At 49.1% G+C, this 20,381-nt stretch overlaps 1 protein-coding gene across 1 annotated transcript in view; it reads left to right on the top strand.

Annotated features, from left to right (window-relative positions):
* The first annotated feature begins 673 nt into the window (after positions 1 to 673).
* TAGAP (T cell activation RhoGTPase activating protein) overlaps positions 674 to 20,381 on the top strand; it is an 88,299-nt gene continuing 68,591 nt past the window's right edge. Inside the window, exons 1-2 of the mRNA XM_061428441.1 lie at positions 674 to 872; positions 15,320 to 15,402. Of these exons, the coding sequence (XP_061284425.1) occupies positions 801 to 872; positions 15,320 to 15,402 (155 nt within the window). The 5' untranslated portion in view covers positions 674 to 800. The remainder of the gene's footprint in view (positions 873 to 15,319; positions 15,403 to 20,381) is intronic.

Raw genomic sequence — 20,381 nt, 5'->3', positions numbered from 1 at the left:
TAGTTTCTTTATTTAGAAAATCGGGAGTTGGGACCAGGTTATCTTTCAGGTTGCCACTAAACCCTAAATTAATGACTGTCACAGTTACTGATAGAAAAGTCTTAAGAAATCCGTGTGTTCCGTTGATCACCAATATGAATGGATTCAGCCAAAAAGGGGATCTTCACCAAGAAAAAAATTTTTTAATTAACGCTCTCATGTTCTCAGAAGAAAGCAAATCATTCGTTCGAGCTTCTATTCTCTCTGAAAAGGTTTCTCTCTGCAAAGGCGGGGTGTCCAGCCCTCCGCCTTCACGAGGGGCTTGTACCGGCCACCTGTGCGCGCTATAAAAAGCAATCGCTCCCGAGCCACTTCCTACTGGACACGCAGGGGACCCGTGCACTGCTTTCCATTCACTGGTCTGCACTGTTCTTTTGGGTAAGAGTGGCCAACAGTTGATGGAAGCTTCTGCAATGAGAGATGCTGGGCGACCCGTTTTGGGCAAGTCACATTTGCTGAAAACAGACCCTTGTGGCATGAAGTTCTTTAGAATTCGGCAGGTCAGACCAAGTGCAGGGTGAAAGAGACAGAGAGAGAAAAGGAAGGAGCGAGAACTCGCAACTTTCTAGCCAGTTGGCAGATAGAGCGAGTCCCCGAGACAAAGGGCAGGCGCATGCGTGAAGCGCCTGAGTCCTCGGCTGGGAACAGCGCTTCTGACCGCACCACCGCTCGGAATGACCAGCGTGGGTCCGGGCTGCTCAGGTCCACTGTGGTCGTGAGACTCTGAGCTCAGCTCCTGGCTCTCCTGGAGCTGCCCCAGCATGCCTGGTCCCCAGGCTCCGAGAGCACCCCCAGGGAAAAGCCGTGATGGGGTCCCCGCTGCAAAAAGCATGGTGAGTAGGGAGGCTTAAGCCTGAAGGTCCACTGGGAACTCAGATACTAAGGGGAGTCGAATATAGAAAGTCTTCCCCCCGCCAAAGGGGACTAAAAATAGACTCCAACTTAAAGGTCATTATTCAGAACAGTATATATTGGTTGACCCAAAATTGGTTTATGTAGCTATCTAGAAGAATATATTAATATGAAGGTCTGAAATAATCTCTACTGGAATGTTAACCATGGTTAGTTTACATGTAAGAATTTTGGTCGATTGTGCATTTTCACTATTTATGTATTACCCATATTTTCTGTTTTTCTACAGTGAGCATATATTTCTTATTTTATTTTTAAAAGAGATTTATTTAGAAATCTCGAACTAAAACTCTAGGGGGAGGAGGGGGCCATTTGTTGAGGCTCAGGGTTGGTATTGTATATCTAAACCCCCAAATCTACACCTCTCCTCCTTATGTTGTTGGTGTCTTCTGCCCTTTCCTGTTTATTGTTTTTAGCTCTTCCTCTAAGTACTGGGGGTAGGTCGCACTAGATACTGTGATAAAGGGCTCTCAGGGTGATTTTTTAAATTCACTTTAAAAGAAACATTTAGCATAGAAGAGAAAAAGCAAGTCTTCACATTTTCAGGAACATAAATCTCTGACTTTAGCTTACAGTCAAGAACAGTCATAATTCTGTGTACAGAGCACCCGCCCAGGCAGTAGGCGTGATGTTAAATGATTGTGATTTGTTAGTTCATTTACAAATGATGTTAAATTGAAATCAACAGTTGCTTGTTGATGCTAGATCAATGTAACACTTGTTAAGTGAAATGAAACTTCTGTTTATTTAAGGAGTGGATATCTTTCTTAAAGATGACTCTGTAGTGTTCACATGAAATGATACATCTTGGAGCAAAGGGAAGGAGAAGGGATAAGAGGTTTAAATGTAGACCACCTCAGCCAAATTTAAAGGCGCCGCAGGGGCACTTGACTTGGCCCAGGGCAGAAGTCGTTAGGGAGAAACTCAACCACCCCATAAGAGACAAGGCTAAGGATTTGTGTCACCTCTTGGGACAGCAAGAGCGTGACTCTGTCTGAAGTAGACCCACCAGGAATCTTCCATCTCAGCTGGCCGGTGTTCTTGGAAACGAAGCTTTAGGGGTTGTTTCTTCTTTGTAACTGCACTTAGCAGCTGCCCTCTCCACGTAGACACTTGTGCAGGTGACAAGCATGGATCAAATGCAGGCACGTGGAGGACCTTGGGGCAACCAAACGGAGGAGCCCATGGCTGGTGGAGAAGCCCAGCACAGACTCTGGACAGTGCAGTGAGGTCGCAGGTGTCAGGGGAGTACAGAGAGGAGGCCTTCCCCACGGGGGCTTCTAGAAGAGATGCCCTGGGCCAGGTCTTGCAGGAAGCATAGGAGTTTGCCAGGCAGAGAAGGGACTTGCAGGCAGGGGAACATCCGGCCACAGACCTGGATGGAAGGTGTGTCCAGGATGTGCTGTTGGGATGCAGGGCCTGTGCTCCAGGTGAGGACTCACAGCTCTACTGCAGGAAAGTGGCATGTACAGATCTGTGGTTTAAGTGACAACCTGAGGGATTTCCCTGCAATCCAGTGGTCAGGACTTCACCTTCCGATGCAAGGGGTGCGTGTTCAATCCCTTGGCCTAGGGATTGATCTAGGATCTAGGATCCTACCTGCCTCTCTCGGCCAAAAAATCAAAACAGGAAACAGAAAAGATATTATTAAAAAATTCAATACAGACTTTACACATGGTCCGCATAAAAAAAAATTTTTTTTAAGTGACAATCTGGCAACAATAGAGAGCGCAAGTTGGAGGGGGTGGAGAGCAATGACAGGAACACCTCCTGATCTTAATGTTCCTGCAAAAAGAGGGGCAAGAAAGATGAGGGCCTAGGTGGGAGCCCAGAGGATGGGGCGTTTTGTGGGACATTCTGGAGGCAGAAGTCAACAGGGCTCACTGTCAGGTGAGGAGGAGTGGATGTGGGAAATGGGCCACCATGCATGCACAAAGCTTTTGAGGGGAAAAGGTTGAAAAATTGATTATTAGTTAATAACAAAACTTCTCATTTGCAAGAAAAGAAAGACCAGTTAGAGTTCAACTTTTTAAATCATAAAGCAAAAGTAGTCTAGGGCCTGTAATTTCAGGAGCATTAGTTCAAACAGGCTTCTTTTAAGAACCTTCTGGACGCTGTGGTCCCAATATTTGAGTGGAAGCAAAAGCGAGCTAAATTTTTGCTTTTCCTTCTTTGTCTCTAAACGGTTTTTTCATTGCTGAGGATAATGACCTCAAAATTGCAACAGTATCAGATTCTGGAAAAAAAGACAGGGGGACTCCGGGGACACGTGGAAGCCTGTTTGATTTGAAAGAGCTCATTCAGGTCACCAACCTGCAGCAGCGGCTCCTGTACCCAGCCCAGCCCAGCCCTCACCCTCCACCCCCCATTCACCACTGCCTGGGGTCAGCACGGGGTGGAGGGGGGAGCCTTGCCCCTTCTGCTGTTTCTCTGTAATGATAAACTCTGGCTTTTCTCTTTATTGCCTAATTTCTTTCCATTGTGTGTAGCCTTTATTAAAAAACAAAGGCCACGATGGCTACAGGGAAAGCCAGTGGAAGCCACCAAGGAAAAGGTCTGACGGTCTGTCATCACCCCTGGCTGGGGCCCTCCCAGGGAGTGTGAGCTGCCCTCCCAGCGCCGCCTGGTGCCCCCACTGGTTGTAGCCAACCACCTTGGATCAGGCTGTGACACACCCGTTAGGCTTCACCGCAAGCCAAGGCCACCATCCCAACGCTGGATCTGGGGTTGCGCCTGGTCCTTGATCCCATTTCCAGCTTCATCAGGCAACATTCCACCAAAGAGGGCCTGACATCAGCCTTCTGTCTCTGCTTCTCACAGCCACCCCGTTGACTTGACTCTGGGAACTGGTTCCTGTGAGCTTGAGCATGTAGTCCCTTGGGGACACCCAGATCCAGCACTTCCCTCACCTCCTCCGATGTTTGGTGGCTCGCTGTCCACCCCATGACCCCAGATTCCATATTGTCAGTGACGATCACCTACAGAGGCATGGTGGTGGTCCTGCCAGGACCTGACTTCCTGTTAACACACACCACAGCCCCTGAAACATCACTTCCGTATGAGTGAAGGCCTGAGATCGCAATGAGCGCTGTTGCTGGGCGGTTTGTCTGACATCCAAGCGTGGCTGGTGGGAACTCAGAGTCAGGCTATGGTGCTTCAGATGGATTGCTCTGCAAATCCACAAAGGGAAGAGCCCTTGGGCTGTGTCTTAGAAAAGAAGCTGTATTTTGTCAAAGGCTTTCTAACTTGTGGTCCTAACTGATTTCATAGCAATGCCACGTGCCCTCAAAGAGGTGTTGCTGAGTGACCTGCGGGAACGTCTCTGCTCCCTTCTCCTTGCCAGTCCTCCAAACACAGAAAGCCCTGGGATTCCTGGTGGGGTGGACTTCAATCAGCAGGGCCCTCGTGGGTGTGGGACATGCCCTTTGTTGTTCAGTCTCTCAGACGTGCCAGGTTCTTTGCAAGCCCACAGACTGTAGCCCACCAGGCTCCTCTGTCCATGGGAACTCCCAGGCAAGAATACTGGAGTGGATTGCCATTTCCTTCTCCAGGGGATCTTCCCAACCCAGGGATCAAACCCGGGTCTCCTGCATTGGCAGGCAGATTCTTTACCGCTGAACCACCTAGAAAGCCTAAGACATGCCCTTACACAGTTACAATCCTACAAAGGTAGTGATGCATCCGGGCCTGAAGTCCTGCTGAGCCGCCCAAACCACCCACACTTCTACCTCCTCTGTAGGGAGCTGGCCCATATTCATGGATTCTGAATTATCTGCTCAAATCTAAGGGTTGGCCTGGTTCTCACGCCCAAACTGTAACTTCATAGAAGCAGGCTATGTGAGAAGGCAGCCTTGCTCAGCAAAATCACATCTCTGTACCCTCCAACCATGCAATCCATTTCCTTCAGATGTATTTAAAATTACAAAATTTTTTCCCATTTGGAAACTTTCTTTCCAGTGGGGCACAGAATTAAGATAAGATTCAAAGTGTAACAGTCCTTTTGTTAACTTGTAACAAACATGCTCCAGGCTCTTCCTAACAGACAAACATGGGCGAAATGTGAAATAAGCAACCTGAAAGAAAGCAGAATATAATTCTTTTCCTCAGTAAGCTTTTCAAAAAGGTACACCTGCTGTCCAGAGTCTATAAAATCTCAAGTACATATACAGCAGAGCCCTCAGTAAGTGCCCGGCACTGTTCTGAGCACTCTGGTTAAAAACTGTTCATCCAGGGATTTCCCTCGTGGTCCCGTGCTTAAGACTCTGCACTCCCAGTGCAGGGGGCATGCGTTCATTCCCTGGTCAGGGAACTAAGAGATGCCTCATGCATGCGTGCTAAGTCCCTCCAGTTGTGTCCGACTCTTTTGACCCCGTGGACTGTAGCCTGCTGGGCTCCTCTGTCTGTGGGATTCTCCAGGCAAGAATACTGGAGTGGGTTGCCGTGCCCTCCTCCAGGGCATCTTCCTGAGCCAGGGATGGAACCTGTCTCGTGTCTCCTGCATTGCCAGGTTCTCTATCACTAGTGCTACCTGGGAAGCCCAAGATATGACTCAAGTGCAGCAGGAAATTAAAAAAAAAAAAAATCCAATACCCATAATAGCGCTGCGGGGATAGTTATCATTATTTCATTTTACATTTACATGTGAATCACTTCATAATTCAATAATAATTGTCACTATTACCATTTTACAAATGAAAGAGAGAGGCATGGAGGTGAAGTAACTTGCCCAAGGTCATGGCTACTCCGTGGAGAGCTGGATATGAACCCATTAAAGCACAGGCTCGGCTCTACAATCCTGGTCCTCTTTTAATGGTAAATAACAGAAGAAGTCGTCTATTATAAATTACTTTGTGACTCAGCAGAGGGAAAACAGAGGCATCTCAAAACGTCTCAACCAGTGTCCTCTGGAGTGACCCCCCATGGGTCCTGCAGTAAGGGTCCTCCATCCCACCTCACAGACCCGACCCCAGCCTCCCAGGCACCAGCCCGCCTCGAGGTTCCCCCATCAGCCAAATCCACACCTCCCACGGCAGAGTTCCTTTTCTGGGCCCTGACTCCTTTTCCAAACAGCTGTGCTCTCAGCGTTGACCCTTGTGGGAGGTTAGAAGAATCTCTCTAAGGCACAACTGACCGAAGGCTTTGGTAAAGCGTTTGCCTTTTTAAAGAGGAGCTTCTCTGGTGAGTAGAAATACAGGCTATGTGGCAAAGAGAATAAAGAATTCAATTTGGGACACAGTTTTAAAACAAGCATTTTAATTGAGTTATCATTCACATGCTCGGTGGTTCAGCCATCGCCACTAACTCCAGAACATTCCCATCACCCAAATCAGAATCCCCAGACATCAGCAGGGAACCCCCCATCCCATTCTTCCCACCTCCTGGCAAGCATTAATCTACTTCCTGCCTCTAGAGATTTGTCTATTCTAGACACTTCCTATAGGAGAAGGCAATGGCAACCCACTCCAGTACTCTTGCCTGGAGAATCTCATGGATGGAGGAGCCTGGTAGGCTACAGTCCACAGGATCGAAAAGAGTCGGACACAACTGAGTGGACTTCATGTCACAGACACTTTCTATAAATGGAATCGTATAACACGTGGTCTTTGTGACTGGCTGCTTTCTCTTAGCACAATGTTTCCCGTGCCTGTTGTAGCTACATAGTACTATGTTCCCTGTTATGGCTGAATATTATTTCACTGTGGGAATAGACCACATTTTGTTTATCCACTCATCAGTTGATGGACATTAGGTTGTTCTCTTTTTTTTTTTTTTGGTGATTGGGAATAACGCTGCTATGTACATTCACATACGAGTTTTTGTGTGGACATAGATTTTCGTTTCCCTTGGGTAGATACCTAGGAGCAGAATTGCTGGATCATAGGATGACAGAATGTAATATTTAAAATGGGAAATTTAGAAGAACCTATTAACTCATAGCATGTAGGTGACTGCCCACAGCCATCCCACCGCTTACAGCTGTGGGACCTCAGGCAAAGCACGTGACCTCTCCAAATTTCAGGTAGCTGTTTTGCTCTGTCTTTACTGTTACTCTTGTTTTGTATGTTAAATGTCTTTGGAAACACATTTGGCTCTCAGTTGTGTAGACAAACTAGGATATATACATAAACGTGTTTATAAACAGTGCATTGTGAGGTTGCTGAGCTTTTATCCCCACAGTCCATGTCAGGCAGGGTGGCCATTGACGTGAACCATCCTGCATGCTGGTGTTGGGAATCAGGGCAGTTCAGTTCAGTTCAGTTCAGTTCAGTGGCTCAGTCGTGTCCGACTCTTTGCGACCCCATGAATCGCAGCACGCCAGGCCTCCCTGTCCATCACCAACTCCCAGAGTTCACTCAGACTCACGTCCATCGAGTCAGTGATGCCATCCAGCCATCTCATCCTCTGTCGTCCCGTTCTCCTTCTGCCCCCAATCCCTCCCAGCATCAGAGTCTTTTCCAATGAGTCAACTCTTCAGAATCAGGGCAGGCAGCCCCAAAATGTGCCTCAATGACATCTCGGTTATTTTGAATTCAAGTTACTTAAGAAATGGACAATGCAAGACGGAAACCCAACCCTGTGTTTCTTTGTCCTGCCAACTCCTCACAAATGCATTGCTTCTTGGTCTAAAAAGTATAAAAACTAAACCTGCTCTCATTTCTGCGGGACCTCCATGCCTGTGAATTAAAATGGGTTTTTATTTTCTCCTGTTAAACTGTCTTGTATCAATTTTACCATTGGTCCAGCCACAGGAACTGAAGAGGGCTAAGGGTGTGAGGGCCAGCACATCAGGGGATGGTTTGTTTATAGTGCCCTTTGAGGGTCTTTGCAAGTGTTACTGCAGTGTAGGTACCTTCTGCTAAGTCGCTTCAGCTGTGTCCGACTCTGTGCGACCCCATAGACAGCAGCCCACCAGGCTCCGCCGTCCCGGGATTCTCCAGGCAAGAACACTGGAGTGGATTGCCATTTCCTTCTCCTCTCCTTAAAACTGGTCTTGCTCACAATTTTGTTGCACTAACATATTTCTTGCTTCCATCACTCTCCTGATCCAGAACTTTCCATGTGTATAATTTGAATCCTTAACCCCTTAGCCATCTGGCCATCCTTACTTTCCATTCTTACCTACGTTCTCACTCACCCACTGACTCCTGGACACCCTCCGATTTCCTGCCTTTGCTAGAACTTCTCCCCCTACCAGCCCATGCCTCTCCCCACCCACGCCTGCCACCATCTGCATCATCTACCCCAACACCATCTCAGATCAAAGGTCAGGTCACCCTTCCAGCAGGTTCTATCAGATCTGCTCCCACCAGCCCCAGCTCCATTCCAGAAATCACGTTTCCTCCCTGTGTTCCCATAGCAGTCACAGCATTCTTCTAGAACATTCTTTCTGTGTTGTGATTATTTGAATACATGTCTTGTTACCACACTGTGAGTTTGTTATTGTAACACTGTCCTTCATGATGTAGCATTGCTAGGGCCTTGCAGATAGTAGATATTTAAAGTTTTTTGAGTTGAACAATTTGTACCCTTCAAAACAATGGGGTTTTCATAATATGTCCTTAAATAACAAGTATCACCATGCTACAAATCTGTAAAAATAAGAACTGTAAGTCCTGCCTTCTGTTGTTAAGAGTCAGCTCATGTCAGCAGGCATACCTTGGTTGATTGCTGGTTATGTAAACTTGGGCAAATTCTGAATTCTCGGTGTTTCGATGTCCTTTTGGTAAAGATGGGAATAATAACTACCACCTCCTAGAGTAGCTAGGAGGAAAACAAAAGGGACCATCTACACAATCCCCTGGGAAGGTGCCTGACCTGCAAGAAGTCTTCAGTAACTATTAACTGTTACTCACCCCAAGGGGAATTTCCATTGGACTCTGCCAAGAGAAGTCTGGAAAATGGCCCTTTGGGTGCTGCAGTTACCAACTCTGACCAGAAGAAGGCGCCCAGCCTCCAGAGCTGTAATCATTTAGAGTCCAGCTAGAGCCCTGCAACAGAGAATTCTGTCTGGGGGTGGCGGGTAGAGGTGTTTAGAAACATCAAGAAAGCCTCGGATTTTAAAGGTCACCGCAAGGGCGTTTGGCAAGTCCCACTGCGCCTCCATCTCCACCCACCACCTGTTTAAAAAGGGCAGTGGTGCTGAGGTGTGGGCCCAGGGACCCGCCAGGAAGAAACTGGGTCTGAAGCTGGGGACACATACTGGTTTTGAGATCATGATTTCTTCCAGGATTAGCTAAAGTGTATCCATCCAGCCTCGCTCGTGTGGTCACCTCCTGAATGTGGGATACAACGGGCCATGTGAAATATCTTTCCTGCCCTCTAGTTCCCCCGTTTCCTCCTCTAGACAGACTGTTCATCTGTTCCCTGGGCCTGAGCATCCCTGCCCACTCCCAAGTCCCACGTGCCCATTTTTATCGTTCAGTAGCTAAGTCCTGTCTGACTCTTTGCAACCCCATGGACTGCAGCATGCCAAGCTTCCCTGTCCTTCAGTATCTCCTGCCAGAGTTTGCCCAGGTTCATGTGCTTTGAGTCGGTGATACCATCCAACCATCTCATCCTCTGCTAACCCCCTTCTCCTTTGACCTTCAGTCTTTCGCAACATCAGGGTCTTTTTCAATGAGTTGGCTCTCTGCACCACATGGCCAGAGTATTGGAGCTTCAGCATCACTCTTTCCAGTGAATATTCAGGGTTGATTTCCATTAGGATGGACTGGTTTGATCTCCTTGCAGTCCAAGGGACTCTCAAGAGTCTTCTCCAGCACCACAGTTGGAAAGCATCAATTCTTCTGCCTGACCTGCCCCAATCCTGCTGGTATTTCTAGGTCCCGCTCATAAGCCACCTCCTCCAGGAAGCCTGCTCTGACAGCTGTAATTCTGCTGAGCATCTCCCATTGGCGTTTCCACGCAGTCAGATATTATCCCCAGTGCTGCCTGTCAGAAGCTTCCCTTTTCACGTAGCTGCCTGAGGACAGGACACGCCTCGTATGTGCCCTGCCAGTAGTCAATGCAGGATCTTGCATGGAGCACCATAGCTGGAACGACTGGAGAAGGGCCAGGTGTCTTGCCAGTGTGCGAGAACAAATGGATGGCTCCTTAATCTGCACCATAAACAGAGAAAAAAAACCTATTTCTTCCAACTCTGTAGTCAAAATATGACACATGAAAGCCACTGCAGTTATGTCTTATGTAGCTATGGTACCTTACCTGCTCAATTCCACACCGCTGCTGCTAAGTCGCTTCAGTCATGTCCGACTCTGTGTGACCCCATAGACGGCAGCCCACCAGGCTCCCCCGTCCCTGGGATTCTCCAGGCGAGAACACTGGAGTGGGTTGGAGTGGGTTGCCATTTCCTTCTCCAATGCATGAAAGTGGAAGTGAAGTCGCTCCGTCGTGTCTGACTCTTGCAACCCCATGGACTGCAGCTCCTCCATCCATGGGGTTTTCCAGGGAAGAGTACTGGAGCGGTTGCCATCGCCTTCTCCCTCTTCCGCACTGTCAGTATGTATTGATGCTTTGTTCACTTGTGGTTGGCTTTATGCATTTAGCGTTTGGTGAGTAAGCCCACTAGATGCTAGATTGCTGGCCTCCACACTGCTGTCAGCCTTGTGCTAGGAAGACGGGGAGGGGAGCAGATGTGCTCTGCCCACCAGGGACTCACGTCCACCATCACCAACGTCGTCTTGCACTTATACACACTTGGCCCTGGGCTGCAAGACTCTGGGGAAAGGAGATGGAATAAGAAGATACCGTCTCTGTCTTGGGGACATGCTATCTGATGGGGACACAGCTAACCCAGGTTCCAGGCACTCAGGCTGTCAGCTTCTCAGAGGATCTGATGGAGGGCTTAGATAACAGACTTGATTTGATACTGTTCTGAGACAAGAACACTCGGAAGCCTGGAGTAGTGACAGTTCCCTGGTGGCCTAGTGGTTAGGATTCCAGGCTTTCCCTACCATGGCCCAGGTTCAGTCCCTGTTTGGGGAACCACGGTCCCACAGTCTGTGTGGTGGCACAGCAAAAAATAAGTCAGTAAATAAAATTTTAAAAAATAGACAGCAAAGTTGTAGGGATGTGTTGAGGGAATTAGTAACCCTTTACGCCTACCTCCACCTCCCAAATCTCCTACCTGCTCTCTCATATTCTCATTTCCTTTCGTAAGAAAATAAGTATTTCATTTCATAAGAAATCAGGCTTAGAAAACTGATTTAAATGAATATCCTATTCCTGTTGAAGGGGTAAAGAAAAGCAGGAGAGAACCCAGGGCGTGCCCATTTTACAGATCAGGAGACTGAGGCTCCATACAGAAGGCTCAGCAGCTTGGCTCAGCTCACAGGGCAGGTGGCAGCACTCCAGCCCAGACCTCCTGAGTTCAGACATCCCTCTCTCCTGGTCTTCACTTCCTTCTGCGTGCCAACTCAGAGCCCGAGTTACAGGGTATTTGGGGCCCTCTGCTGCCTCAGGGGATCCCAACAGGATCAACTGTCATGAAGCCAGGTGGAGAAAGGCTGAGGTGGAAAACTAGTGTGAGGCCACCTCCACGCAGGCTCCCAGGGCCCAGCCAGCCCCCCGGCCAGTGGGCAGCACCAACCCCTACTCTTGCAGAACCTGCTGGAAGGCACAGAACCACCATGTCTGGAGCCAGGGAGCTCAGCCCACGCTTCAGGGCAATGGTGCGAGGGAAACAAAGAGCATGACCTCCCTCTGGCTGAGGACTCAGGCAGCAACCCGCCCACCGAGGGCAGTGGCTGGCCCCCGCAGTGGCATGGAGAGAGGCCAGTGTGGAGTGTGCCCGGCCCAGACAGTACCTGGCCCAGGGAGTGCCCGGGATGGTGCAAGAGCTTCCCACTGGCCTCTGTAGGTCCTGCTGGGCCCAGCATGAGCGTGTTTCTCATGCTCACAGCTTCCCTAACGAAGCTGGGTTTCCCTCTGCCGCTACTTTGCCTTTCTGGAAAGGGCAGCAGAAAAAGAATGACAAGATTTTGGGGAATCTTCCAAAGAGGCCTTGCCTGACCCCCAGAGCTGGATAGAGCAGACAGAGATGTGAGGTCAGACCTTCTTGGTTTGCAGAGTAGGTTTCCAGCATCTTCAGCTTCACCCTACTTCCCCTCTTAGGAAAACCTGCTTTTAGGGAAAGAATAAATCACAGCCTGGAGGTTTAAATGAGTACGAGTGTCTTGTAATGTTATCTTTTATCGGGGGGCAGAAACCCTTTTGGATGGGAATGACTCTACAGGATTGGCTTTTAGGCATAGCTGGGACACAGAACAGGTACTTCAGAGAAGAGAGCCCCCTCTTCACTCCCAACACCAGGCGGGTTAGAAGCCACTTCCTTTGTCCTTGTTCCAGTTTCAGTCAGAAGGTTCTTCACGTACCTGCCACATGGTACTCTAGGGAGAGATGGCCCAGCCCACCAGCATATCTTCCTGGGGACCATTCGCCTCGATTTTGCCATCTGCCTCCCTTCCTCCATACACATGTGAACTCCTCATCGTCCCCGTAAGTTCACCCAAAGCTAGAAAGCCATCCCTACCCCCATCACTCTACCCTGCAGGGTCAGCGTGGTTGATGACCATGAACTTTCTGTTTGACCTTGGCATGAGTTTTTGCATGTGATTATCAGAGAGTGGGTCCAATATTTAGATTTCTCCCTTTGGTGAGATCTCATGACACGCCTAGAAAGAACCACATCACTAAATGCTGAGCCTAGACCGGGAAGGCCTGGGCACTGGACACCAGGAAGGCACGCAGTCCCCTCTGCTCCCGCACTAGCCACTGGACACCAGGAAGGCACGCAGTCCCCTCTGCTCCCGCACTAGCCGCCTGCAACCTGGGAGTGGCAGGTCCCCCTCCCCTGCCAGAGATCCCTCAATGCCTACAAAGTGGGAGGAAACAGTGTGTGTGCGTGCATGTTGTCCCTTCAGTCGTGTCTGACTCTTTGTGACTCCATGGACTGTAGCCCGCCAGGCTCCTCTGTCCATGGGATGCTCCAGGGAAGAATACTGGAGTGGGTTGCCATTTCCTCCTCCAGGGGAGCTTCCCGACCCAGGGATCAGACCCACATCTCCTGCATTGGCAGGTGGGTTCTTTTCCACTGGCGCTGTCTAGGAAGCCCCCAACAGAGGGTGTGAGATGTTTATAAAGCACAATAGATTGGAATAGAAGCCCCCACACACAATTAAAGCTGAAATGTGGCTAAAGTCTTTAACTGTGTGAATCACAACAAACTGGAAAATTCACTGAAGAGGTCAACAGGAGCTGGTTGGATGGCATCTCCAACTCAGTGGACATGCGTGCGTGTGCAGTTGGTCATATCCAGCTCTTTGCAACCCTTCTAGACTGTCGCCTGCCAGGCTCCTCTGTCCATAGGGTTTTCCAGACAAGGAGAATGGAGCGAGTTGAGTTTGAGATGGAGATGGTGAAAAACAGAGACGCCTGGTGTGCCACAGACCATGGGTCTCAAAGACTTGGACACAACTTAGTGACTGAACGACGACAACAGTGTGGCAGAAATCTGTGGCCTTTCTCAGTAAAGTGCAAAACAAGACTCCTTCACACACACGCAGCTGGGTATCATTGAGAAAACACTGCTGCTACTGCTAAGTCACTTCAGTCGTGTCCGACTCTGTGTGACCCCATAGATGGCAGCCCACCAGGCTCCCCCGTCCCTGGGACTCTCCAGGCAAGAACACTGGAGTGGGTTGCCATTTCCTTTTCCAATGCATGAAAGTCAAAAGTGAAAGTGAAGTCGCTCAGTTGTGTCTGACTCTTAACGACCCCATGGACTGCAGCCTACCAGGCTCCTCCACCCATGGGATTTTCCAGGCAAGAACACTGGAGTGGGGTGCCATTTCCTTCTCCAATGCATGAAAGTGAAAAGTGAAAGTGAAGTCACTCAGTCGTGTCTGACTCTTAGCGACCCCATGGACTGCAGCCTACCAGGCTCCTCCGCCCGTGGGATTTTCCAGGCAAGAGTACTGGAGTGGGGTGCCATTGCCTTCTCCAAGAAAACACTGGGGATCAGTATTTTGCAGAAATAAAACCAAAGTGCTGCTTAAGGGTTGTTGAATTGCCACATCTAAAAGAGGCTGAGTATACAACTTCAGCATCAGTGTCTCTAAATTGGGCCCAGGAATCAAGCCTCTTGACTGTACCAAATGGGCAGAAGACCTCTGGAGGGGGCGTTGTGGGCAGAGCCTAGGCAGGGACTCAGAGACCCAGCCTGACTGCACAGAGAGGGTGATGGGGCGGGGGGACTGGTGAGAAGCCCCCCTGCACCTGCCGTGCCGCAGGAGAGGGTGCTCAGGCCAGCTCCACCCAATGGTCTGGGTGTAGAGGTGCGGCCTCCCCACCTCCCCTGCTCTGAGGACTTGGTGTTTCCTGAGGGTGGCACTTCCCTTACAAAGGGGCAGAGCAGGGCAGCCCCCTCTCTTTGGGTTCTTCGCACATTTTGGCTTTAATGAAAGATATTCCTATGGACATCTTTTGCAAGAAGACTTTGTGGATGCCTGTTTTCCCTTCTCTCGAGTACATTTGTACAGATGGAAGTTCTGATTATGATATTGTGATTTGTGACATGTAGATTTGGTCATTCAGATGAGTAATGCAGGACTTCCACTCACACGCTGTTTGGCAAAACTGATCTCAAGGACTTGTCTAGCAACACGGTGGCTAAGAAATTAGAGGAACGTGTGGCTATTAATATAGAGCTATTAAGAGTGAAGAAAGAATTGTTGTTGTTGTTGTTGTTGTTGCTAAGTTGCATCCAACTCTTTGCAACCCCATGGACTGTAGCACAGCAGGGTCCTCTGTCCTCCCAGAGTTTGCTCAAATTCATGTCCACTGAATCAGTGATGCCATCCAACTATCTCATCCTCTGTCGTCCCCTTCTCCTCCTGCCCTCAATCTTTCCCAGCATCAGAGTCTTTTCAAATGAGTCAGCTCTTTGCATCAGGTGGCCAAAGTATTGGAACTTCAGCATCAGTCCTTCTAAGGAATATTCAGGGTTGATTTCCTTTAGGATTGACTGGTTTGATCTCCTTGCTGTCCAAGGGACTCTCAAGAATCTTCTCCATCACTACAGTTTGAAAGTACCAGTTCTTCAGCACTCAGCCTTCTTTATGGTCCAACTCTCACATCCCATGACTACTAAAAAACCATTTGACTATATGGACCTTTGTCAGCAAAGTGAAGTCTCTGCGTTTAATACGCTGTCTAGGTTTGTTACAGCTTTCCTTCCAAGGGTTAGGGTTAGGCATTATGTTGGTGTAATCTCCACCATGAAACTGCGTGTGGAAATTAAAATGATTACAAGTGAAAAATATAATTGAAAAAAATAAAAAGACAACCCCACTCTGCTTTGTTTCTGCAGCTTGGGAGCCTGACCCAGCGCCGCCCCTCGGTGCCAGCAACCGGACTGGGCAAGGTGTTCAGCAAGGCATGGCTCCCCGCCAGGTAAGTGGAGACCTCCCCACACCCCACAGGGAACCACAGTAGTCAGATGGGGGGCCTCTCTGAGTGGAGGTGCCGCCTGGTTCTCTTCTCATTTCGTAGCCCATCACTAGGGGGTCTGTGTCTCCAGGGCACCATCCCTCCCACAACAGAATGGGTCATGCTGGTCCACATGAAGGTGGACCAAGCAAAGGCCTCAGTTTACCCCCAGGCACCAGGCACCACAGGGGCAGAGTGTTGTTGGGCTGCTCATTGGCTCACCCCTGGGGTCTTGGCATTATGTGGGTACCCTCCAAAAAGGACCAAAGAGCAGGAAAGAAACAGTTCACCAAAGTGAAAGGTGGAGCTGAGACTGATGTTTAAATTCAATCTTTTCTTTGCTGAACTGGTCCAAGTTGGATGAGTGTCCATGTACCTCCTGGGATCTCACTCACCCCAGGAGGTAACCAGGGCAGAACAGCAGCAAGGAAGAACTCCTATTCTTAGGCATTTCCCATACGATGCTGCTCCCCGTCACCACGCTGCACCATTTACCCTCCAGCTCTCCTTGGGAATGGATCCAATTTTTATCCCAACAAAAGTGGAGGAGGTTGAGTAACTCATCACCGGATGACAAGGACTGGGAGCCCAGTTCAGATCTGAGTGACGCCAGAGTCTCAGGGCTTCCCTAAAACTCTGCACAGAGTGAGTTTACAGGGACCTAAAGCAGCATGGCAGGGCCCTGGGAAGATGACCAAGCAGAGCCCGCCCCAGGCAGTGGACGGCACGTGGCAAAGCCAGAGCACTCTCGGGGAAAGGAGGCCACCCCTGTGATTCCACAGTGGTGGCCTCCTTTATCCTCAGACCTCACGCTTGGGCACAGAGCCCCCATTCCAGGATGCCATGGACATAGAACTCACACCTACTGAAACACACGGAGACGGTTCCCAACTCATGCTGGGGGCCAGGCTGCACTTGAGAGCCCCCGGGACCCCTGTAGAGTGCTCCCTCCCTTCCTCAGAGCCTCCCTGAATGTGAAAGCTTAGTTCTTGCAGACAGGTAGTTACTGCTTTCACACATCTCCTGGAAGCTTTTGGGCGGAAGCCATAGCACTTGATGGAAGATAAAATTTTCCATCTGTTTCTAAAATCCCTCACTATCTCCTGTCGTTTAAGAATGAAGGTCATACAGCTACCATCCTGATGGGAGCCTTTGAGTTGTTAGGTTTGATATCATGACTTTTGTGAAAGGATGGTTTGGGGGCAGGGATCAGAGGGCAGGAGAGGCCTGAGGGGACACGGCAGACACAGCCCCGCCTCTATCCACTCAGCATCACCTGGAAGAGGTGCTGATCTCAGAACGTTGCCCTGGCAACAGAGCCGGTGCGGGTGATCAGGATCCCAGGAGGGGAGGGGAGGCTGCCCAGAAGGGGCTGGGAGCAGAGCAGAACACTTAGGGGGCTTGCCTGAGGGTCACTGAGCTGAGTCAGCAACCCTGAGTCACAGACATGTGGGCTCACGAATGAGACACCATGTTGTCATTGTTGAGTAGCCAAGTCGTGTCCAACTCTTCCCGACCCCACGGACTGCAGCATGCCAGGCTTCTTTGTCCCTCACCATCTCCCAGAGTTCGCCCAAGCTCATGTCCATTGAATTGGTGATGCCGTCCAACCACCTCATCCTCTGTCACCCTCTTCTCCTTCTGCCTTCAGTGTTTCCCATCATCAGAGTCTTTTCCACAAAGACACCACAGGTGATGGTAGATTCTCTGGTAAAGTTATGGGAACTCATTGTCTCCATCAGGCAGATGAAGACAGCTTTCCTAGGCTCTCCAAACATGGGGGAGAGTGGACTGAAATCGTAGGTGATGCACTTGGCCTACAGGAGAGCAAGGGTACCTGGGGGCGGTCGGGGGACCACAGCATCCCACACAGCATGTGTTGCCTGGGAAGGCCACTCCTCACCCCTCCACTTGGGAGAAGATGCCCGAATCTCACAGCGTGGAGGGAGGCCAGCAGAAGCCCTTTGAGACTGTGGCTGGAGATGGTTAAATTCTGCTAGCTGGGTACCAAATATTTGAATCCACATATTATGATTTTAATCATCATCTTTAGTGGTTAAAACTTAGCATGAAGGTTTCAAAGAATATAGGGACTGTAATGGTCTCTCATAAGGTAATATCCACAACAGGGAAGGATGAGAAAAATCAGGACTGAAAATCTGGTTAAGAGAAGAGACAATGATGGTGGGTGTTGAGTAAAACTCTCGAGTGGTTAAGCGTATTCCAGGAGATAAGTGAAAGTAAAGCGTGTCTGGCTTCACTAATGCAGACAGGTTATGTACCTTTCCCGCCACATCAGCACCTGTTTCACCCAGCGCTTTCAGGGGCTGCTTTCAGGAAAGAGAGCAGGTTCTTTCCTCCACTTACGGATCATCTACGACACGCAAGGCACTCTACTGCATTTCCTGCTGAGAGTATGGATAAATTCTGTTTGACTCATCCAAGCTCATATCAAGCTTGAGGTCTGGAGGTGGTTCCATAGCCACCACCAGCGTGCTCCTACTTAGATACTCTTAGAGGTACCTGTATGTCTTAAAGCTAAATATCTGGTCACAGGGCAAGATAACCACATTTCTTTGGTAAGTCACTGGAAGCAGTGTGATTTGACTAATGAATCGGGTTGTTTATTGATCACAGAAAGCAGCACCTGGAAGTGTTAGTTGCCCAGTCATGTCTGACTCTTTGCGACCCCGTGAACTGTAGCCTGCCAGGTTCCCTTGTCCCCGGGATTCTCCAGGCAAGAATACTGGAGTGGATTGCCATTCCCTTCTCCAGGGGATCTTCCTGACCCAGGGATCAAACCTGGTCTCCTGCGATGCAGGTAGATTCTTTACCATCTGAGCCACAAGGGAAGGCCACTCCTGTAGCTACACTGTTTGCTCAAACCTCAACACAGATAACAGTAGCAATTAATTGTAACTATTATGGCTCAGATATGCAGATGACACCACTTATGGCAGAAAGTGAAGAGGAACTAAAAAGCCTCTTGATGAAAGTGAAAGAGGAGAGTGAAAAAGTTGGCTTAAAGCTCAACATTCAGAAAATGAAGATCATGGCATCCGGTCCCATCACTTCATGGGAAATAGATGGGGAAACAGTGGAAACAGTATCAGAATTTATTTTTTTGGGCTCCAAAATCACTGCAGATGGTGACTGCAGCCATAAAATTAAAAGACGCTTACTCCTTGGAAGGAAAGTTATGACCAACCTATTTAGCATATTCAAAAGCAGAGACTGCCAACAAAGGTCCGTCTAGTCAAGGCTATGGTTTTTCCTGTGGTCATGTATGGATGTGAGAGTTCGACTGTGAAGAAGGCTGAGTGCCGAAGAATTGATGCTTTTGAAGTGTGGTGTTGGAGAAGACTCTTGAGAGTCCCTTGGACTGCAAGGAAATCCAACCAGTCCATTCTGAAGGAGATCAGCCCTGGGATTTCTTTGGAAGGAATGATGCTAAAGCTGAAACTCCAGTACTTTGGCCACCTCATGCGAAGAGTTGACTCATTGGAAAAGACTCTGATGCTGGGAGGGATTGGGGGCAGGAGGAGAAGGGGACGACAGAGGATGAGATGGCTGGATGGCATCACTGACTCGATGGACGTGAGTCTGAGTGAACTCTGGGAGTTGGTGATGGACAGGGAGGCCTGGTGTGCTGCGATTCATGGGGTCACAAAGAGTTGGACACGACTGAGCAACTGAACTGAACTGATTATGGCTTCCAGGTTATCTTGCCAGTTGACCCCTGGGACCAGATGTTTAGGTTTAGGAGGTTCAGGTACCTCTAAGAGTATCTAAGCACGAGCACCCTGGATGGTCTGGCTGTGGAACCACCTCCAGACCTCAAACTTGATATGAGCGTGGCCAAATCAAACAGAATTTACCCATCCTCTCAGCAAGGGATGTAGTAGAGCACTTTGCATACAGTAGGAGATCTGTAAGTGGCTGAAATATCCGCCCTACTTATCAGGGTGACCGCACCATTCAAATGCAAGTGACAGTGTTCATATGACATTTACCAAGTCCTGTGTGAATCAGGCTAACCACATCTTCTGACCTGATTTAGCTTGGAATTGGTTTTTGTGTCTAATCTTAATAGCCTAGCTTCCAGGCTGTCAATCAAACAACAGATTTACTGAACACCTTCTGTGTACCTGACACAGAGCTGGATGCAGGGGAGCTGCGCGATGGATAAAACAAAGGCCCTGCTCTCGAAATGTTCCCACCATAGTGACAGGTGAACAAGTAACCACAGGAGAGCAAAACAGGTGTTCGAGACAGAGCAAGGTGCTGGCAAACTCCAAGGAAGCACCCCCTTGTGCCGAAGAGTCAGAGCTGGTTTCAGTTGGATGGAGAATGGATTCTGATAGACAAGAGGGAATTGGCCAGGCTAGAAGGGGCCACCGCAGGTACACAGGGACATGTCCTAAACGGCTAGTAGTAGTGTGTCATTTATACACTCGTGAAGTCCCTATGGAATAGTGAATCCTAGTTAGGAGACATAAAGTCCTTTGGGAATCTTATTTTTTTAAATGATGTCCCCAGCCCCCACGAAGCCACCCTTGGACTCCTGTTTAGAAAATCCTCCTGCAGGATATTTAGAGTCTGGAGACCTGGCTTTATCTCCTCCCGTCAACATTTATCTTCTGTTCCTCACATTTCTGAGCCTTGGGTTGCCCATCTATAAATAGGGCTCACGGATTCCTGCCTGACTCACCAAGTAGATGAGAATTAAAATCAAGAAAGGCCATGTGGGCAAAGAGTAGTCTAAACTCTAAACCATCTGAAAGCCATGTATGAATTTTAGAGAAAATATTAGAGAACTAATGATAACACAATGATAACTAATGATAACACAAGGGCTTCCCTTGTGGCTCAGCTGGTAAAGAATCTGCCTGCAATGTGGGAGACCTGGGTTTGATCCCTGGGTTGGGAAGATCCCCTGGAGA

The sequence above is a fragment of the Bos javanicus genome, chromosome 9 (genome assembly GCF_032452875.1).
Source record: "Bos javanicus breed banteng chromosome 9, ARS-OSU_banteng_1.0, whole genome shotgun sequence".
In the NCBI taxonomy this organism is placed as follows: domain Eukaryota; kingdom Metazoa; phylum Chordata; class Mammalia; order Artiodactyla; family Bovidae; genus Bos; species Bos javanicus.
This window is presented reverse-complemented; position numbering and strand designations above follow the sequence as displayed.